This window comes from Thunnus albacares, chromosome 1, assembly GCF_914725855.1.
Source record: "Thunnus albacares chromosome 1, fThuAlb1.1, whole genome shotgun sequence".
NCBI lineage: Eukaryota > Metazoa > Chordata > Actinopteri > Scombriformes > Scombridae > Thunnus > Thunnus albacares.
Window position 1 is genome coordinate 31,805,445 of NC_058106.1, and position 21,616 is coordinate 31,827,060.

The 21,616-nt window shown below is 39.7% G+C and overlaps 2 protein-coding genes across 5 annotated transcripts in view; one reads left to right on the top strand and one right to left on the bottom strand.

Moving 5' to 3' along the window:
- The window catches only part of ddb1 (damage-specific DNA binding protein 1), a 48,520-nt gene extending 45,534 nt beyond the window's left edge, over window positions 1-2,986 (bottom strand). The window contains exons 1-2 of the mRNA XM_044355149.1: window positions 2,807-2,986; window positions 587-735 (exon numbers count right to left, since the gene is read on the bottom strand). Of these exons, the coding sequence (XP_044211084.1) occupies window positions 587-735; window positions 2,807-2,867 (210 nt within the window). The 5' untranslated portion in view covers window positions 2,868-2,986. The remainder of the gene's footprint in view (window positions 1-586; window positions 736-2,806) is intronic.
- A 2,186-nt stretch (window positions 2,987-5,172) lies between these two features.
- On the top strand, window positions 5,173-21,604 carry cfap70 (cilia and flagella associated protein 70). 4 transcript variants are annotated; one of them, XM_044355163.1, is made up of 28 exons: window positions 5,173-5,346; window positions 6,659-6,845; window positions 7,283-7,378; window positions 7,508-7,593; window positions 8,391-8,477; window positions 9,015-9,041; window positions 9,138-9,329; window positions 9,517-9,699; window positions 10,012-10,106; window positions 10,567-10,660; window positions 11,520-11,657; window positions 12,049-12,210; window positions 12,489-12,578; window positions 12,853-12,944; window positions 13,219-13,279; window positions 13,407-13,589; window positions 13,736-13,867; window positions 14,177-14,305; window positions 14,667-14,821; window positions 16,641-16,756; window positions 17,327-17,509; window positions 18,096-18,235; window positions 18,539-18,691; window positions 18,946-19,107; window positions 19,650-19,739; window positions 20,197-20,298; window positions 20,799-20,846; window positions 21,328-21,604. In XM_044355163.1, exons 1-28 carry the CDS (start codon window positions 5,275-5,277, stop codon window positions 21,436-21,438), a joined length of 3,366 nt encoding a protein of 1,121 aa, XP_044211098.1. In that variant the 5' UTR covers window positions 5,173-5,274; the 3' UTR covers window positions 21,439-21,604. The 4 variants fall into 4 exon arrangements, with proteins under 4 accessions (XP_044211098.1, XP_044211113.1, XP_044211105.1 ...); XM_044355178.1 differs by having other exon boundaries at window positions 14,667-14,800; XM_044355170.1 differs by having other exon boundaries at window positions 8,397-8,477.
- Window positions 21,605-21,616: the final 12 nt, after the last annotated feature.

The following is a 21,616-nucleotide window of genomic DNA, read 5'->3' on the forward strand; positions in this document are numbered from 1 at the left end:
GTCAACACAGACCAAACATGCAGAACCCTCTTTAATTTCATGAAACCAGCTCAAAAACTACAAACTATAAGAAGACAGACACGAAAAGTCTATGTTAGTTAGTTAACAGTTAACTATTCTTCCTGGATTATTTCTTTTCTTTTCCTAGACAACATTTATAACAACCACTAATGGTTGTTAGTGGTGTAATAGTGATTGTTGTGATGGATGCTGCAGTTGCTTTTAAAAGCGTCTTTTTAACAGCTGTGCTGATGACTTTTGCTCCCCATATACCATTGCTTTCAGTGTTATCTTATCAAGATTAAGTTGCAGTCTGTAGTGCACGCATCTAATAACACTCAGGGCCCCAGGGGCCTCCTTAGCAGCATCCTGCTTCTTCTTTTTTTAGTTTGTGTAAGTAGTAAGTGATGTGTATTCTTTCTCAAATAACACACAGTTCATTATAATGTATTTGCCAAGAAACTAGTCTACTGCAGCACAACATAAAGACAGACTTTAGAAGACTTACACACTGTTCCCAACTATACACACACACACACACACACACACACACACACACACACACACACACACGCACAACACCTACCTTGGGCCTAAAGAGCTCCATGACGGCGATCTTGCCGTACATGCCCACTTCCTTGACGGGCCTGAGCCCCTCTGCTGTGACAACATAGATCTCCAACCGTGTGTTTTTAGCTATGAGCAGATTCAGGTCCTCTGCAGAGGTGAAGTGACCTACAGACAAATGAACATTTACAACATGTTAATGATGCTGTTATTTAGATGAGAGCGGCATGAGAAAAGATGGACAAATATCATCAACTGGCCAAATTCTTTACTGAATAGTTAATCATTTACAGCAAGTAATTCATCATCAAGTACAAATATCAAACATTTGCTGGTTATAAATTGAATAAATTGAATTAGGGCAGCAACAAATGATTTTTTAAATTATTGTTTATTTCATTATTGATTTCATTATTGAATGTTTTGTTTTGTTCTGACTAACAGTCCCTAATCCAAAGATATTCAGTTTTCTGTCATAAAGGACTAAAGAAACCAGCAAATATGCACATTTAAGAAGCTGGAACAAGATACATTTAGCATTTCTTCTTAAAAAGGGTTACTCAAATTGATTAATCGATTATCAAATATCAAGATAGTTGGCAATTCATTTTCTGTCAATCAACTACTTGATTATTCTTCAATGTCATTAGTTTTGACTGTTGGTCAAGCAAAATGGCAAATTATTGGGCTTTGATGTAAAATGGGCACATTTCTTTAACATTTTCACAGTTATTCAGCCAATTAAAGAAATAATTTTAACTTTCAATAATGACGATAACTTAATGTTGCAGATTTTATATCTGTGTGTTGTCTGTCTGTAAACATTTGAGTTATAAATCTACAGTATTACTGTATGTTGTAAAATAGGAGGAAAGCTGCCAGAGAAGCATTTTCATACTGATATGGGGATGACTACAGAGAATGCAACTCATGGCATCATATTATTACACTTACAAGGAACATTATTAAAAAGGAAAGTAGACGTTAAGAGTGACGTTAAGAGAGACAACTCACACATCTGACACGTCAAAGTCTACGTTAAAGGATGGGTTCGCAATTTTTCAAGTCTGTCTTAAAACAACAGCCAAGTGTCCAAATGAACACTGAAAGGGGGTTTCCTCACTGTAATGTACGTGATGGAGGACAAAAACCACAGTGCACCCACACAGTTTTTTTGTGCAAAAATGCATTTAAAAGTTAATGTGAAGCTTATATAAGGCTTCAGCAATCTGAGTTAGTCATATCAACTGGATATCTGCCACATTTACTGTCTTTTTAGCATCAAATTCCCTCTGTGTTTTGCTGTTGAGCTGTGGTGGAAGTACAGTAACAAAAAAAGAGACTTTGGCATTAAAAGACTGTAACGTTGAAAGGTATCTACTTGATTTGACTCATTTGGATAGCTGGAGCTTCACATTAGCTTCAGATAAACTTTTAAATACATTTTTATGCAGAAGGAGGCTTGTGGATTTTGTCTCCCATCACTTACATTGTAACTGCATTATGAAAGGATCTTCTAATGATCAGTATGAACAAGAGGAATGATTACAGCAAGAAAAACATGTTACAATGCTCATTTGGGGCACCTGATTGTTGTTTTAAGACCGACTTGAAATATACTGAACCCATCCTTTAATGTTATGTTGATGTGAAATGTGTGTGTAATCCGTAGGGTATGAGACAGTTAAATGCTTTAATGCCCATGCGGTGGTTTCAGCATCAGCTTCAACTTGTCGTGTGTCATGAAATATTTTGTGGCCCTTCATAGATCTAATCGACGACATCAGCTCACAGGCTCATAAGGTGGTACTATTAGATAGAAAACGCGTATTTCCAAGGACAATCTGGCTTCATGTTTCACACGGTTTGGATCGACTGTGAGGTGATATAACAATATGGTTTGTCAGCTAGAGGAGACGCATTCAGCTCTGCAGTCTCACCAAATATCAGGTACATCAAACGTTAGATTCACAAGAAGAACCGAGTAAAGCTTCACTGGATCGTCTAAGTGATGCGTTACAGCAGACATGATAAAACCCAGTAAGAGACGTGCGTGCCATCCGCTGCAAACATATAACTATGCCTTATCTAGCAAGTAAACATTTGACTTAGCATCACAAAAGCTAGCGGCTACTACAGGCCCGTCTGGAGCTCTTGACTTGTAGCGCGGGAGCTCAGCTAGCACGCAACTGCTTCCTCACCGCGAGAAGGAGAAAACAAGCCACTACGGATAATTTACCTGTGATGCAGGCGTTGACCGCCGTCGGCTTTTGGGCTGTTACCACGTAGTTGTACGACATTTTTGACAACAACAAAACACAAACACCGAGAACAGTGTTTTTAGTCTCACACAAGTGGCAAAATCATTGATAACAAAAACGCCCGGAAGTAGTTCGTTAGCTGAGCTGTTTAGACTATGGAGGAGGGAGACGGTTTTTTTTTCCTAGGACGGCGAAGTCACGCCCCGCCCTACTCTGCCTCTGATTGGCTAGTACTCGTTACCTTCTTTGGTAAGGTTGGTTAGGTTTAGGCACGAGAGGTGAGATTGGTTGGGATTAGGGTAAGACTATCAAGGTCAGCCAATCAGAAGAACAGAAAGGCGGGTCATGACTTTGCCATCCTAGGACAAAAAATCCCATGGAGGATAGCATCGAGGGGAGATAACGGCAAGGATAACGGCAACAGGAGAGCGGTAATCCGGAGTTACAGCGCCCCTGTGTCGCGGAGGATCCACGGACAAGTGCTGTGGTCTGCACCTTACTAAATCTTCAAATTCAAGAAGCACTGAGGATAGATGGTATTGACGTTATGAATGCAACAATAAACATATACGTAATACATATGATGAAAAAAAGGAAAATTACTTATGGAGGAAAACTTTTTTGTGACAACATTTTTATAGGTACTGATTGGCAGAGGGCATGACTATTACTATATAAATTCTGTCTTACCAATAAGATTAAAGAAATACACATCAAAATTTTACACAACATATATCCAACAAATCTATATTTCTCCAAATTTTTAGATACTGAAAGCAAATGTAATTTTTGCAACGATGAACCGAATCTTTAATGTATTTCATTTAATCTCTCAAACTTCTGACATGGTTTCATTTCAATAAATGTCCAAATGAAGAAGAGCAGAAGAATTATGACCAAAAAATTGGCAAAAAAAATCAAGGTCCAGGCACTCAAGGTAGGTTTGAAAAATAAAAGGCCTTTATTTCAATGGGCTGGTGTCATTAAAAAAAATATCCAATATTTCACCAAAAATCAAAGATTAGAGAAAATCTGAATCTGAATACTTCTGATTATTAGGGGCATCCTATCCATCTAGAATTATAAAATAGGGCAGGGACGGTATAAAAACTAAAATAAATTGATTATAATACAAATAACAAAGAACTAACATAATATCAGCTGCGTTTCACAGTGTTTTCTAAAAGAATGTCAGTTTTGTGCTTTTTAGTCACAGAAATTGTTTAAGGATTGATAAAATATCTCCACATCAACTTTCTGAATATGGAACATTGTTGCTCTAGACAAAGACATGTGGTCATTTTAAATTGTGAGCTTTTGATGGACTAAGAAACCTTTCTACGTTATTTGAGAGGCACTGAGACTAATCAATCAACTTGTTTTAATCACTCAACATTCATACCAGCAAGGGAATAATATAAGATATGTTGAGATTTTGTTCTTAAGTTTCCTTTGAGAGCAGTGACCCCTGCTGTTCCAATAGCTCTACTACACAACCTAATATTACCTCTGAGCCTTAATGAATACAGTAGGTAGAGAAATGCTGCTGCTGCTCATTTAGTGAATAATGACTGTGATCAGCAAAACAGACTTCTGCTTCTTACTTTGATCCAACATGAAGATCTAAAATTTTTTACATTTGCCTGCTGCAGTGGAGACCAAAGAGCATATTCTATTATGTGTAAATGTTCTTTTACTGTTGAATATTAAATACAAATAGACCTGCAGTTAATGATTATTTTTGATATTTATTAATCTGCTGAATATTTTATTTGGTTAACCGATTAGTAGTTTTGTCTACAAAATGTAAGAAAACAGTGAAAAATTTCTCTACAAATTCCCCCAGACCAAGCTGGTGTCTTCAGATGTTTTGTGAGACCAATAGTCCAAAACACAAAGATATTCAATTCACCATCACAGAGGACACAGAAAACCATAAAATCATCACATTTGAGAGGCTGTAACCAAAAATGTTTGGAATTTTTGCTTTCAAAAATGACTAAAAACAATTATTCGATTATCAAAACAGTTGTAGATTCATTCTCTGTCGATCGACTGATCGATCAGGTTAATCGACTAACTGTTGCAGCTCAAATAACAAGTAAATGACAAACGACAAAAGGCAGAATCTTAAAAAAATAATCTGCAGTGAGAGCATGCAGTGGCAACAATAGAAGCAGAAATAATGTATAATGTCATTTGTTGATGTAATTTTGTTTTATTCCAGGGAATCTGATGCTCTTGTATAGATTGTTTTAATCCGACAAAAATGTTTCAGCGCGTTTGATGGTCTTTTAGTCCAAATGAGATATTTCAGATTTCTCTTGAACGCACCATGTGTTGCACTGCTGCCATGGAAACGGGACTCTGCGTATCTAGCAAAGGAGCAACTAAGGCACAAAACAGAATATCGATTAGTTAACTCAGTCTACAATTTGTCTGCACAATGGAGACGCCTGAAAATACAGCAGAAAAAAATGCAACCATAAAAATAACTGTCATTGGTGGAAATAACCTGGTAAGCTAATTCAACGGTTAACTAACAAAAATGACGCTAACTTTAATGACCCAACTGCTGAACCAACAGAAATGTAACTGTTAGGCTGCTAACCGCTAGCTTAAAGGATAGGTTCACAGTTTCTCAAGTCTGTCTTAAAACAACAGTCGGGTGCCTAAATGAACATTGAAAGAGGTTTTCCTCGCTGTAATAATTCATAAATACTGGCTATTAAAAGATCCCCTTCAAATGTGTTTTCAATGTAAGTAGTGGGGGCCAAAATCCACAGTGTGTCCACACAATTATTTTTGCAAAAATGCATTTAAAAGTTTATCTGAAGCTTATATGAGGCTTAAGCAGTCTGAGTTAGTCATATCAAGTGGATATCTGCCACATTTACAGACTTATTAGCATCAAATTCCCTGTTTCCCTATTGAGCTGTGGTGGAAGTATAGTAACAAAAAGAGGGACTTGGGCACTAAAAAGCCTGTAACGTTGAAAGATCTACTTGATTTGACTCATTTGGACGGCTTAACCGTCATATTAGCTTCTGATAAACTTCTAAAAACATTTTTGCACAGATGGATGACTGGGTTTTTGGCCCTCATCACTTAGGCTACATTGTAAATGCATTATGAAGGGATCTTCTAATGGTCAGTGTGAACAAGAGGAATGATTACAGCAAGAAAAACCTGTTTCAATGTGCATTTGGGTACCTGATTGTTGTTTTAAGACAGACTTTAAGAACTGCCAACCCGTCCATAAACTGTTAAAAGAGTGTTTGTGAATGTGCATTGTGACTTTTAATTAAATAAACAAAAAAGAAAGAAAGTTAGCGTATCGAAAACATAGACAGATCTATTACGCTACAGTCATTATTATTGACTGTTTGTGTTATAGCGTTATGGTTTAAAGCCATTAACAGTCTGGAAGGCATTAAGACTTTATTTCTCAATAAAATACATATATTTTCTAACTGAGCAGCAAACAGAAGACCTTTTTTCTTTCCAGAGTCATCAGCCTTGCTAACCTGCCAAACTAATGCCCCATAAGGGTTTGACAGCATATCAATGGCTAAGACTCATGCAATATGTTTTTGGCATGATTGTATTGTTAATTTGAACATTGGATTACGGCTCAGTACTTGCAATTAAATGACTGGCACCGGCATCTCGAATGCCCAAGACAAATTTCTCCTAAGGGAGACAATAAAGGCTAATCTTACATCGGGAGCAAATAAAAACCCTGAAAAGGCTGTAAGAATAGATGAGGCTTAAAAGGTGTTGGATGGAAAAACATTTAATTTCTAACAGCTCTGTTTCTTTTCTTTCAGCAAGGAAAAAAGTCAGACAGCTTCCAGAGTTTTGTTCGGGTGGAGTTGGATGGTACGGTGCTGGGAGAGTCAGACAAGAAGCAGGCTGACCCTGTGGAGCAGCGCGTCGACTACGACTTCACCTGCAGCTTCCACTGCTCCAGTGATGCTCTGGCTCTCAGTGATATCGCCCACAAACCGATCATAAGTAAGCTGAGTTAGAAAATGTTTTGTCTTCTGATATCTGACAGAACTGACAGCTGAGCTAACCAGTCTCTGACACAGAGGTTTCTGAACATTTAGCAGTCAGTTTCTCCTTGATAGCCACACCTTGGTGATAATACCATGATGATACATTTATAGAAAACTGCACACATGCTAAAATTATGGAAAATACTTTGATTCGGGTTTTTGGATGCCATGAATAACTGGAAGCACTTCAATTGGGATCCTGCCTTATTAAAGGATTTATTAACATAATTACTCACCCAAACCACAGCAATGCAGAAATCAAAACAAAATCGACTCAAAACCTTTAATGAAGAGTTTTATTACTCTGGCTGTTTACATTTATCATCGCTGTTAGATTTCAGAAGAACACATTATTGCTAAATAGCAGCACTGTGTGGTTTTTTTTGCGGTCAGTGACGGTGACGGAGTTCCTGCCTGATGAGAAGAAAGTGGAGGCGAGGTCATCGCTGATGGGCCAAGCTGTGGTCGACCTGCTGCCACTGCTGCAAGGTACAACTGCCTGTTAGAAATGACATGATTTTCCATCTAACAATTGGGATTTACCAGATTATTAACACCAGGAATATAGTGATAGCAAAATCAACCACTATCTGAATGATTTTTTTCTTCTGTCTTCAGGTCAGTGCAGCCTTTCATCCACAATCCCACTGTATCCAGTCAGCAGCTCCCCAGCCAAGGGCTCCTCCCAGGACTCCAGCAGCAAGGTTGGTTGGCTAATGACTCTAATATCACTACTATTAATTTACAGGTATACTGACAAAAGATCATTGTACCTGCTTGAGTTACTCACCAGTGAGATGAGCTGGTGCTAGATTTTTGATGTCTTTCATACGATTCTTACTTTGGTTGTAAAATGTAAACTATGTGTCAAATGAATTTTAATTACATTTTCTGAATTTTAATTTTGTTTGTACACTGAATTTTTTTTCTCTGACTTTGAATTTTGCCTCCTAAATTTGAGTTATGTATCCTGAGTAAAAAGCATTTTAACTATCCCTATTTGAGCCAGTGACCTTTGCCACAGTTCTTACTTTTCTCTATCCCTATATATTCTGTCACTCTTTACCATCAACTAACTATCAATAAGGGAAAAATACTGTAAAAATGTCATGTTTAGAAATATAAACTGATTCACACTATTATTACTTTATGTAATTATTGTATTAGGCTCTTAAGAGGGATGTAGAAAGGTTTTTGCTGCTATGAGAGGTGAAATTTGGTTTAATTTAAGATTGGGCAATATGACAATATTTATAGCTAGACGATGATTTGTCAGTTATTAGACTTTTTGCTCTATCACACCTAATGAGGCACCTGTGGCTATTGCTTGAATATTGCTGGATGTATTAGCATTATGGACATCTCACAATATATGTTTATATAGCAAAATAATATGATATACAATTTCATCCATTGTATATTACCACCCTTAGTAAAGTTCATAGAGTTAGTGGATGAGACATGTTGCCTCCAGCCTCATCTATCAGTGAATGTTCTACAGTCACAGAGCAGCCTGAATGTGGAGACAGCAGCTAGGGCCAGACAGAGGCAGGTGGCCAGCCAAGCCTTTTCAATGTGGAAGAGCAAGGTAATCCCATCTGAACTCATAGGGCTGGAACAGTTCCAGATTGGGTGAATATCAAACCTCCTTGTGTACAATGAAATGGAACTTGAATAATCCACTTTGGAAAGAAAATACCATAAATGAGCTGAGTTGAAAGTATGGAAAAGCACTGTTATTAAGACAGTATCACACCCAGTGTTTTCTGCCCAGAAGTGGTAAGATGGGCATTTTATTTTCCTTAAGGCTTCTAGATCACAACAAGGCTACAGTATGGTAATTGGAAAGCTTTACTCATTATGACATTTTGTCTGGCAGTAAATCAAGAATCATGATACAAGTAGCTGATACACAGAAAAGCCAAGACAGCTAATTATTTTTAATTTGAAACACCCTCTTATACATTCCTGCTAGTGGTTTCAACGCTGTCTGTCACATCTGAAACTGAACCTTTTACACTGCTGATAAAAAAACAAAAAAACATTCAGAGTATCTTTAAATTTGTCCAGTTTAAAAATAAAGAATATAATGTATAATGCATAATAATCAGTATTTTCCCCACAGTGTCTGGAGAAGCAGTCAGGGCCTCAGGTAAGGAAACGCCAATATTTTTAACTGAATAATGGCATCAGCAGACAACATCATCAAACAGTTTATAAAGAAACCTGAATGTTTTACCCCCTTTAGCAACCGACACTGGACGTGTTTGTCAGTGTGTCAGATCCATTGCTGTCTGAGCCTGAACTCTCAGCCTCCAACCTGCTGAAGGTCACCGTGGAGACAGCCTACTCCCTCCCTGAGACGTGGACTCTGCTGTCTGGGCCTGCTCCCACTCCGTGCACATACACTGCTGCCCTGGAGGTCCCACTTGCTGCAGAGGCAAGTGTTACACTGTACTTTTTATCTGTCTTCTTTAATTTTACTGAATATAATGTTCCATGTTTCTCATGCTGCGTTATGGTACTATCAGATAGTCTATGCTGCCTCATTCAAGACCAACTTCAAATCTTTTTAAGGTCTCTACTTCAGGGTGAAAGGAGCTTAACACTGTTCCTCTGACTCTCAGAAAGATCAGATGCTGGTGTTTTGTGAAGGGCAGCTGAAGGCAGGAGGACAGAAGGAAGACAATGGCCGACAGAGGAAGAGGCCCCATCAAGCCCTGCTGCTCCCGGGAAACCACTTCTTGCCTGGAGCCTTTTTCCAGGCAGAGCCCATTGAGCAGGAGAACGGCGAGCTAACTGGTTTAGAGGTACCTGTATTAGTAGATTTTGCAGTATAGCAGGTTACCGTCACAAACTGTTAGTATGTGGAATTGAGTGGGAGTGAGGGATGTTATACATATCCCTTTCATTTGATAGATGTGGACATGCTTCAAGGTAAATGCCAGCTTAGCCAGTGACTGATGAGATGAGAAGTTAAAGTGCCTTAAAAACATTTAAAATCTGAAGTAAATTGACCTTAGTGTCATAAATATGCTGTAGAAGACAAAAAAGTAACTCAGCATGGAAGCAGGTTCACTTACATTGTCAGTTACAAGGTTGAAGTTTCACTGTTCCTGCAGGACCGCGAGTTTCGTAATGAAGCAGAGACCCTGAAGAGCAGGGTAAGCTGGGACACAGAAATGCGCTGTTTTCTGGATGAAGGAGGAACCGCCAGGTCAGCTTCACACACATCTCACTCCTTCTCCTCCTATCTGACAATGATGCTACCTATTAGCTTTGAATTTTAAGAGCTTTATTCTAGACAGGGAAAGTCAGGGTCAGTTCATTGGGGCTAAATCAGGGCTTTTAGGAAATTCAGGATTAACCACATTTCAGGATTACAGCGGAGTGTACTTGACAACTGGAATGGAAACCAGAAATCATGGAAAAGTCATTTTAACTTATTTCTGGTTTTACCTCAGGGCTACGCAATAAACCTGGGACTCTGTGATCTGTAGAACAGGTTCAGTGTTTGAAATTAAAACATCAAAGCCATAGCAATAGTGGCTTAGCAAATGATAATCAGTATAGCAAAAAGAAAATTAACATATAAGAGTGCATGTTAGTGAATTGCATCAATGTGTGGGTAGATACACGTATGAAAATATGTGAATCGATATTGACCGTGATTTCAGGCTGCGTCAGAAGATCATTGAGAGCAGACTGTGGCCGGTGGAGATCATGAGGTCGTTGGCTCCTACGGGAAAAGCAGCAGAAACTGCCAAGCTGGTGAGACACCTTTGTAGGGGATGGATGAGGTAAAAGATAATGTTTTAATCGAGTTGACGACAACTACGCCCTTTATTGTAAGTGCAACAAAACCGTTGTGAGTACAAAGCCAGTAAGTACATGTTTATGCTTGTTGAACCACCTGTTCAACAAGCATAAACATGTAGAAAAGTGATATTTTTAACTGCTTCGCCCGCAGTGTGCCATCCACCACCGGTATGTTTGGCAGATTCTTGTAAACTTAGCTGCTGGCTGAGACAAACCAGCCCCTCCTCTTTACCAGCTGTAACTGCAGGCAGTGAATCACATCAGCAGCAGAGGGAGGCTGACAGAGGACAGGAGGAAGGACTGCCTGCACAGACAGCAGCTGTGCACACGCCCCTTGAATCGGGTTGTGGCGACAGATGGGTTGAAATTGTATGTCATGTGTGGACTGTGCGTGTGGACTGTGTTTCATAGACGATCTGGCAACTTTGTCAATGTCAGGCAAACATACAAAACTAATGGATCCGTGTGTATGATGATTATTCGTAATAAAAGTTAAGCGCCATGCAAATTACGTGAGTTTTCCGGGAGAAACAACAAAATGCGAGCACAGCAGGAGAGGAGGTGAAAATACGGGAAAAACCCAGGAAAATGGGAGTGTTTGCAGGTCTGCTATTAGTTTAACTGGAGCTAATGTGATGCTTTAGTAGAGTATCCAGTGGATAGTTAAAATTAAACATTTTCAGAACGCTTACCATGTGGTTTAAAAACATGAAGTAAAGGTTAATGACAGACCAGCAAGTTCAGTGGTAGAAATTGTTCATGTTTATTGAGAGACAGAACTAAACATGTGTGTGTGTATGTTTGTGTGAAGCTAGCTGAGGAGGACCCACAGATCCCCTTCCATGGTGTGGCGTTCGTGGACATGGGGCGGTTGCTGTATCCTGGAGTTACCCGCATCCGAGGAGCATACAGCATTCGGCCCTTCTCTGAAACTGAGTTGCTGAACAAGGTCAAACAAATACACATATTGAAACCTTTGCGTACGTTCATTTTTTTTGTTCATTTATTTATGTTCTGGATCTGGGTCTGTATTTATCAAGTATCTTAATGTCTACCAGGAATAACTTATACACAAATTGACTTCCAGCTGCTGTTTAAAGGGACACTTTTTGAAAATGTGTTTGTTGACTGTCTTACCAAGAGTCTAATGAGGTCATCTCTGTGTGACCGGTACAGAGACAGGTCTTAGGATGTTTACTACACAGCACTGCTGTGTCATGTGATGCATGAAGAAAGACTCCACTTAAGATAGTCTACTAAATAGCCTAATACTGGCCTTATGGTGTTTGTACTGTTAAGTCTCTATAAAGGTGTCTCTGTCATTGATCTTGGACTCAAAGGCCAAGCGGAGTGTCAGTGTGTTAAAGAAGCAGGCCAAGGCTGCAGCAAGCCAGCTCAAAGCTCGAGCTGGCTCGGCTGCAGGCTCTTGCAAATCAAGGGCAGGGAAGGCCCTGGATGGAGGCAACAAGGGAGCCAAGGATTCCAAGGAGCCAGCCAAAAAGGTCAGCGAGGTCCCAATGGACATAAAATAAGTCCATAAAAGCTTTTGAGCTTTTCAACTAGAGCAAAAAGGAGTGGTTGATATGTTTTTTACTTTTCATACAAATGAATTCACCTAGATTTCAGGAGTAGAAAGGACAACCTGTGTGATGTCTTAACCCCAACAAAGTTTTTAGCTCTTTAAATTCACCAAACTGTGACCTTGGAAGTCCTTAAGTTAGATGTACGTGTTGTGTTTGGGAAGCTTGGACTCTAACATTACCTGTTTTCATTGTGTCAGCAACCTTGCAATCAAAGCAGGATGGCTCCAGCTGACAGCATGGCTGACAGTGTGACAGAAACTGAACCACACGTCAATACAGAGGAAAATGTAAGCATCGCAACTCCGTAAAGTATTTATGTCAATCACAAACATAGTTTACAGTTTACTTGACATCTGTGCTGCAGGATTTAACTATTGAACATCCTCAATAAAGTATTTATGTCAATCACAAACATAGTTTACAGTTTACTTGGCATCTGTGCTGCAATTTAACTATTGAACATCCTCAATACTGTTACAGACTGTAAATATATGTTCTTCCTCTTAAACTATATTTTGGAAAGCCCTGAGAATTCTAACACTTTATTCCCCTTTATGACAGATGTATGTGGAGGCCAGAACTTACATTATTATTGAAATTGCCTTAGAGAAACCACTGGTGCCCAAAACATCTCCAGAGGAGCTGGCCAGAAGGTAATGTGATTTACAAATTCTTTGAGTGTCCTGTGGTCACTTTCATTGGTTACTGTGTCATGCTGGATTGCGGCCCAGAGCTATCAGAACTTCTGAGCTATGAAAAAAGAAATCACTTATGAAGTCAATTAGTCATTAATATGAAATTATACAGTTTTAATAGCGACAGTTTCACACCCCATGGCTGTAGACCAGAAAGCCAGGATTTTTGCATTCAGTATGAGTGAGAGTCAGTATGAGTGAGAATGTGCTGAGATCTGTCTGTTTCATGCAGGGTAAAAGCACTGATCCCTCCCAGATCTCCACTTCCAACGGGTCCTAGTAAAGCAGAAAGAGTAAAACACCAACATAATTATATATACATATATACACATATACGGTATATGCATACACACGATCACAGTGAAACACACATTAGTGTTACCTGCTGAACTCTCTCTACTGGTGTGTGTGTTTTTGCAGGCCGTGCAGGGCTTCCACAGGCAGGTAGGCAATGTGGTGACCCATGTTTCCGACCAGTATGAGGAACTATTTGGAGCAAAATGCAAGCCATCTGAAGACTGCAGCCGGGAGCAAATGAAGGCTCAGCTGATGGGAGCGCTTAATGTCTCTGGGAGATATTTTGCCTTCAAGGAACAGATGAAGGTGAGGACAGCTGCTCAAGTCCCGGGTAGATGGATGAAACTTGCAAGAACCCTGAAACTAGTTGCCCTAATAGTGGTATTCCTGCAATTGGTGACTGTTCGGTGTGTATTTCAGCGGATGAACATGTGTGTGTTTCCGTTGTGTAGCATGCAGTGGTGAGGATTGTGCGTGACAAGATGCAGCAGACAGAGCCATTCACTGAGCCTCAGGATCTGCATGCTTTTGTCAGCAAGCTCTATGTCTACCTGGTGGATGAGATGCACTTAGCTATGGACAAGGTGGGTACACATGTATATGCACACACCCTGGGGAGTGGCTTTGGTCCAGGAGGAAGAGCGGGTTGTCCACTATTCACACGGTCAGCGGTGCAATCCTCAGCTCCTCCTGTTCGCATGTTGAAGTGTCCTTGGGCGAGACACTGAACCTCAAATTGCTCCGGATGGTTAGGCCAGCACTCTGCACGGTAGCTTGCTGCCGTGCAGAGTGGGGGAACGGGTGGGAGGAAGTGCCATACAAATGCAACCATTTTCCATTTACCACACATACATCCGCATTTATGTTAATTTGTATCCTCTGTTCCTCATCAGATTTATTCAGAGGATGTTGATGATGACTCCCCAGATGAGATCTATTTGAGTACTTCTCAGCTCAGATTTTTCGCTAGAGAGGCTCAGCACACTGGGAATTATCAGCAGGCTGCTCAGTACTACCAGGAGGTACAATAACACCTTTCTAATACGTCTGCTATTCATTCAAAAGAAATGAAGAAAAGTAATTGCTGACAAGCTTTTAATTTTTCTTTTTATTTAGTCATAACTATACTTGTTAGTCAGTAGTTGGTCTTTTTTATTAAAAAAAGAAATGAGCAGGGTTGATCAATCACAGACGTCCATTTATTCAGTTTTTCTAGATCTGAAAATCAAATGCTTGATTAGCACTAATTTATTTTTGTGTGTTTGTTGTGTTAAGAGGACACAAGTAATGTTGCAGCAGTGATCAATGATCCTCTCTGTGCAGATAATGACTCCAGTTAAACTAACAAAGTGGCTACTAAATTTTGTATTTGTTTACCTGCAGCTGGTGGTGAGGCATCCATGTGAGCCCTCCCACAAGTTTGAGTGGGGAAGCCTCTACATGCTGACTGGAGACTACATGAAAGCTAAAGAGTGTTTCCATGATGCTGTGTCCATCCAGCAGGCCCACCAGCCCAGGTCAGAAAAGATCCAGACACAGTAAAAACATAAAATATCAAAGAATATCAAAGTTACTGATTTACAAGAGAAGAGAAGCAATTGATTACTGCTACGTTTGGCTTCATGAATACTGTATGTCTAAAAGGATAGTGATGAGCTTAATATTTATATCCTGAGTGTATTTACTGTATATCATGATAATTTCTTGCTTTTATATTGAGCAGGCTGGACTGTTGTAATGCTCTCCTATCTGGTCTACCCAAAACAGTTATAAATCAGCTGATTCAGAACTCTGCAGCCTGAGTGCTGACCAGGGCCAGATTACATCTGTTTTAAAGTCCTCATACTGGTTGCCTGTCAGTTTCGTATTGATTTTAAAATTATTTTACTTGTTTTTAAAGCACTTTATGGTCTTGTTCTGGCCTATATGTCTCACATAATTACAGTGTATCAACCACTACGGCCCCTCAGGTCCTCTGGCACGAATGAAACCTTTGGTGAGGCAGCTTTTAGCTTTCATGCTCCGAGCAGCTGGAACAGTCTGTCTGAGGATCTGAGAGTAGCAGGAAGTGTTGATATTTTTAAGTATAAACTTAAAACCTGCCTCTTTAGCCTGGCTTTTGATTAAGCATGATTTATAGACATTATTTACTTTATTTTATTCACTTATTTTATTTTATTCATGTTGTAAAATTTTATTTTATCTTTTGTTATTATTATTATTAATAATATTATTATTTTTCCCTCTTATCGGTTTTATTTGTCTTTGTTTTTTCATCTATTTTATCTAGTTTTATAATCAAATTTTTATTTTACTCCATTTTATTATTAGTATAGTTTTTAAATCTATTTGATCTTTTTACATTTTCATAATTTTTATTTCTTGTGTGCATTAGTTTCAAATTATTTTACTGTTTACTGTCTATATTTGCTCCGTCTTATTATTGGCTTGTCTTTATCTGTGAAGCACTTTGAATTTGCAATAACTTGTTTGAAAGGTGCTATACAGATAAAGTTTGATTGATTGATTTCTTGATTATTTATCCATCATTAAAAGCAAAATTGCCATCAGGCGCTATTAAGCAATAAGTAAGAATAATTAATTACAGTAGATAAAAATAGCCAACCCTGGGAAGCAAAGTGGGGAGCAACTAGACCATTTTGAAATTTCCACAATTAAAATACAAAAAAAACAGTTCATAAAATGTGTACTCGCAATAAAAGAGTGTTCCAGGGCGGACTGGGCTGGTAGAAACATGAGACAGCGGACAGACCGGATTCTCAACTGCCAGCACAACCCTTAATTCACTCAGTTTCACAAGCAACAAACTCAGTGTCCCTCAGTCCAATATAAATTTTTCCCAAGAGCAGTGGAGCCTCCGCCTTGCTTGCTCTGGAACGCTCTTGCACTGGAAACTCTGGCAGTCTTTTGTTAGAGAAATCGACTTGGCTCCTAATTACTTCCTTTTCCACAGCTACAGAGCCAGCTCCAAGCGGCTCACTGGCAGACCCCGGAGAGAGCAGGTGATCAGTATTACAGTACAGGCATCCACAAAACAGAGAACATTGTACTCTCTACAGCAATAACAACCTTAATGGTCAAACCTTATAACTCACTGACTTTGCTATTCTTCACCTGCATTTGCCATTCCTTATTGTCTACAACTAGAAATGTCAAATCACTTGTCAATACCAAATCAATACCAAAGGTACAGGTAGAACCAGAGGCAGTCCACCCTGACTTATCCTGGAAGGAGACGCAATGTTACGGTCACACAGGCAGCTGAAAAAAATTCTAGGCAAAAAAATGTGAACTGGAAGTCAGGACCTGTGTGTCTGTATCTTCTTCTTTCTCCAGCCTGATGATGTGTGGGGTCCTAGCAGCGATGTTTGAACGTTTTGAGGAGGCTGAGACCTTCCTGGAGCGAGCCACCAGCATAGAGCCACCCAGCGTGGTGGCCTGGACACTGCTGGGTGAGGACAGCTGTTTAATCTGTGACGCATACAGACTGCTACTACAACACTCATTTTTTATATGAAAAATCTGATGTCAGCCAATCAGTGTTGTCTAACTCTAATGTGATGGAGGCTCCCGTGAGGTTATAGCCACTCAAGGTGCTCTGGAGGATATGGTCTTTGTGTATTTTATTAGTTAAATTGTTCAGGGTGGCCTTTCTTTTGTTCTTAATTCAAAAACAGCAATATCTCCCAGAGTTTCCTTGCCTCAGGTAGGTGAGTAAACATGCTTTGAGCTGATGATTCTTAATTCATTTGTTTGGTTTCAGCACAGAGTTTTAAGTATTTCAAATGTTGTTTCAGAGGCTTTTTAAAATCTCAAAAAAGTAAATTTCCAAAGACAATACTTCATAATGAAAGTATATGAAATGGTAACATTCAAATATATTAGAAATCAGCAACATTTAGCAAACTTTGGTTTCAGTCCTCACAAACTTGGACCCCTAAATGTCCCTGAGCAGTAAAACAGGAGAGGTGTATGCTGGAAAATGTAAAGTCTGTTTTCTCATTTCTGCATCTGCTTTCCAGGTTTGATCCAGGAGAGCCAGAACAAACTCACCCTGGCTGAGAGGGCCATCCTGGAAGCCAGAAATCAGCTGAGGGAAGAGGTAGCAAAGAGGCAAACGCAGAAGGGGGAAGAGAAGAATACTGAGAAGAAGAAAGACCAGCATGAGGAAGAGGAGACATGTAATTCTGGCAACATTAAGCAAGGTAAGACACAGTGAGAGGAAAAGCTCCCAGAGAAGAAGTGTATGCTGTCCCTTCATCTAAATGTGATGATGCATTAGTTTTCTGTGGTCACATGAGGGGAAACCAGGCAGAAGATATAAAGGCTGTTCTTGGAGAGAAAAGCAGAAATACTAGAGGAGACTTTGGTGTTATGTTGGTGCTGGTGAAAGGGTCATTTGGGGGGTTGGTTTGTCTCTGAAGTGTTTCTGGTCCCAGTTTCCCTTTGTTGTTGTGGATCTGCATTGTTGAAACTGAATGAGAAGGTTTCCATTTGTAATATTTGCTATAAATTGTCATAAAACAGGAAAATGTGCATTTGTGGATTGATTGACAAAGATATAATTGTGGTAGCCTCACCTGCAGTCACATGATAATCTGACCAATCTGAACATAGTTAAGATGCATACAGTTTGAAACTACCACCTAAAAATAAGACTTGCCTAATCTCTCGTCTTTCTTGCACTCACTGAAGCTCTCAGTTCACTTCAATCTGAAGGCCTGTGACAGTGAATACGAGTCCTGTGAGCTGCCAGTGTAACCTATCACTATTACCGTCTCGTTCTCTCAGACTCAGAGTGTGGAGACCAGGACTCAGCGGTGCACAGAGAGCCTCCAGCACAAAATGTCAGTTCCAGATCAGCTCCAGCTACATTCTCAACAATCTACACAGAGACGGTCCAGTTCCTGCTGCAAAACAATGCCCTGAAGGTAAAAACATACATTGTGGCTGGCGGTTTAACAAGCTGATCAGCGAGCTAGACTCACAGTCGAATACAGTATGAATCAAAACAATCTAAAAACTACATTACTACTGCAGTGTATCCCAGTTAAGTGCGTTAAGGAGCAAAAGTGATCTTTGACCGTTATTGTTGCTCCTAGAAAATCCATGTATTGTGGGTATCTTGAATGTCTACATCTAAATCTGACATTGACAGCAGTAATGCTCCAACAAATGAGACAACAAATGTCTTATGGCTGCTAACAGAGCTAACACTGTTTTCCTGTTGTCAGATGGCAGAACGTGCTCTGTCCCAGGAACTGCTGTGTTCAGACGGCGGTCGCAGTGTCTCCTACCTCCTTCATTTGGCCCATTTGCAGTTTCTCAGAGCTGACTATTGCAGTGCCACTGCTAGCCTCAGGGAGGCACTATTACACAGAGACCAGGTAATCACAATCTGACAACATGAGTACGGACTGGGCAGAAAATGTGGCACAGGTTTATCTTATTAACGCTTTCCTGAAAGGCTGAATCATTCTCCTTTATGGATGTAGGGAAGCAGTTGATTTCAATGAATCTTTTTAGGTTGGCTCTTTTTACTGTTGTTACTGTTAATGTGATTCGACCACACAGCAATGAGCACCGATAACTGCCATCTGATCTGAAGCCTGACGTGAAGTGTTTTCCACCTTGTGAGCAGGACGCAGATGCGTGGGCTCTGAATGGTCACTGTCACTATCTGTGCGGGGAGTTCACTGAGGCTCAGCAGAGCTATGAACGGAGCCTGAACTTCCAGCAGCAGCCATCAGACTCTCACCATGTTGTCCTTCGCCTGGGATCCATCTACCTCCAGGAGGGAAAGGTTAGATAGCAGATATCAGACTGCAGTGAAGCCTGTCTGATCTGACCAGTTGGACAGTTTACTGTGAACTCTATCTGCTGATGAGTCAGGGCAGGAGATGTTGGTGCATTTCCAGGAAAGGCTAAAAACATCACCAGTCATTCTTCATTTTTTACCAGCTACAGACAGGGTTCCTATACATCTTAGAATGACTTGAAAGTCAGAAATACTAGAGGAAATAGCATTCTAGTAAGAGAAAGTTTTTACCATACCATAATTTCACAAAATCATGAAGAATAATTTGTTTTCCTGGAAAGGTTTTTACTTTGCAGCACAGTTGCGATCAGGTTGCTCTTATATTGCTGTTTGTGAATGTGTGTAACTGTGTGGGCAGGGTGTTGTAAAGAGAGCACTGTGCTGTAAAAACCACAAATCAAATTATTCACACTTCATTGAAGTTAAAGCACATCATTAAACTTGTAAAACAAATCTACAAATATGTATGAAGTCATTTATGAACACAGTGTAACTGAATGTCTCCTTTTTGTGCTGTTCACTTTCAGTTTGAACAAGCCAAAGTTGTGTACCTGCAGGCTTGTGAGCAGTCTCCATCCTGCCTGACCTGGCTGGGCCTGGGCGCCACCTGTTACCGGGTAAATCTCTCCCTCTCTCTCCCACACAATGATTGAAATGATGGCAACCAGAAAATATTTTTAAATCCAACTTGATTATTGCCTCGAAAGGCTCCAAAGCGGTCTTATTTACACGTTGTATCTTGTTTATTGAACACATGTAGACATACAAATGCAAAAACATGACATTGTGGCTTTAGGGGCAGATGACATTGAAGTTATTTCTTCACCAAAATATTGAGCACAGTGATTCAACTCTGACTGAAAAGTCCTACTCTCACAGAGGGGTTGCACTAAGTTCTGTCCTAATTCTAATGTGAACAAAGCCCAGGTTGCTCTTGGATGTATTTGGGACTGTCCTGCTATCTAACAAGATTCATGTGCTGAATACAGCCATGGAGTTGTTGAGAGCCATTTTTTTTATTTACTTTGGAAGGATATGAGCTTTGGTTGTGTTTGTGTCTGTCTGGCTGTGTAGCTGCAGGAGCTGTGTGTAGCTGAGGAAGCTTTGACTGAGGCCAACCATTTGAACAATCAGAATGCAGAAGTGTGGGCTTACCTGTCTCTGATCTGCCTCAGGGTGAGTGATGATGATGCTCTGAAAGTACACTGTGCCTGTGTCCCAGTTCAGGCTCGGCTTCCTCTGAAGGCTGCATTTCAAGACTGACTTAACAGGTTGACACTGTCCGAATACAAAGAAGCCAAAAAATGTGGCATAGAAATAAGGTCCCCCTTTGCCCAAATATGGGGGGGCATGGTGTATCCTGTGGTCTCCAGTATACCACAATCCATCACCCACTAATCACATGACATTGTCATATTCACCAGGTATTTGTTTCAGCAACACCCGACTCATGAGGAGAGGAAAAGCAGATTCAGCTTAACCTTCAGATCCAGTGGAGACACGCACACCTTTTCACCCTATGATATGTCCTTCCAGGAATGCAGTCCCTGAATTGGGACACAGTTAGACAAAGATTCACTTTTCACTGCTCACAACTGGATTTTTCCAGCCAGGCCACAGGGACTTGAACTAACCATTAGATGACAGATTTTTCTTTTCCCCCTTTATGTTTTCAGTCTGGCAGACAGGAGGAAGCAGAGAAGTTTTATAAATACGCCACAAGGGTGAGTTGGACTAATGTTATTATTGTATCAGTCATTCTGGAAATAGTCATTTATCTATTGTTAATGGTTGATAATGCTGTGAAATCTCTAAATAAGAACATTTTTAAATGAAAAGATAAACCTAAAACAGTTTCATTTGTTTCTAAATTAAACATAAAACTCAGTAAAAACAAAGCTGTTTGGTTTGTCAGTAAAACAGTAACAAGCATGTTTGTTCAAATTAGTTATTTACGGGAGCTCTTGCTGTAGCATTTATCATAAAAATATAGCATTTGAGTGTATGTACTGAGTGTATATAGTGCCCTGTCTTGAATTAAAATTAAAATATAGGTATCTGTATTTATCAATGATTTTGTCCTGATGTGTTCATTTGACAAAATATGTCTCTATCATCCAAAATCTATTTCAAAGTCACATTTTTGTTTTTAACTTAATCTCCTGTCTGACAAAAAAAAAAAAAAAATCATTTTTCTTGGTACAGTTCAACTTGCAGAATAATTCGCTCCTCAAGGAGATCAAAGAGCTGCAGGATCAGGTCCGCTTCAGTCATCTGGTGTCATGCTTTGGAACAAGCACCGACGCAGGAGTTTAAATCCTATGAGCAAGTACATTTCATACATAGACACACGTAGAGTCTAAATGGCACATCTTTAAAATGTTCTGTTTAAACTGCGGGGTTATGTTTGGAGTTGTATTGGTATTCTTTAATTGTATTTTGAGAATGTATATGTATTAAATGCTTTATTGTGAAAAAGTAACACAGCCAGCTC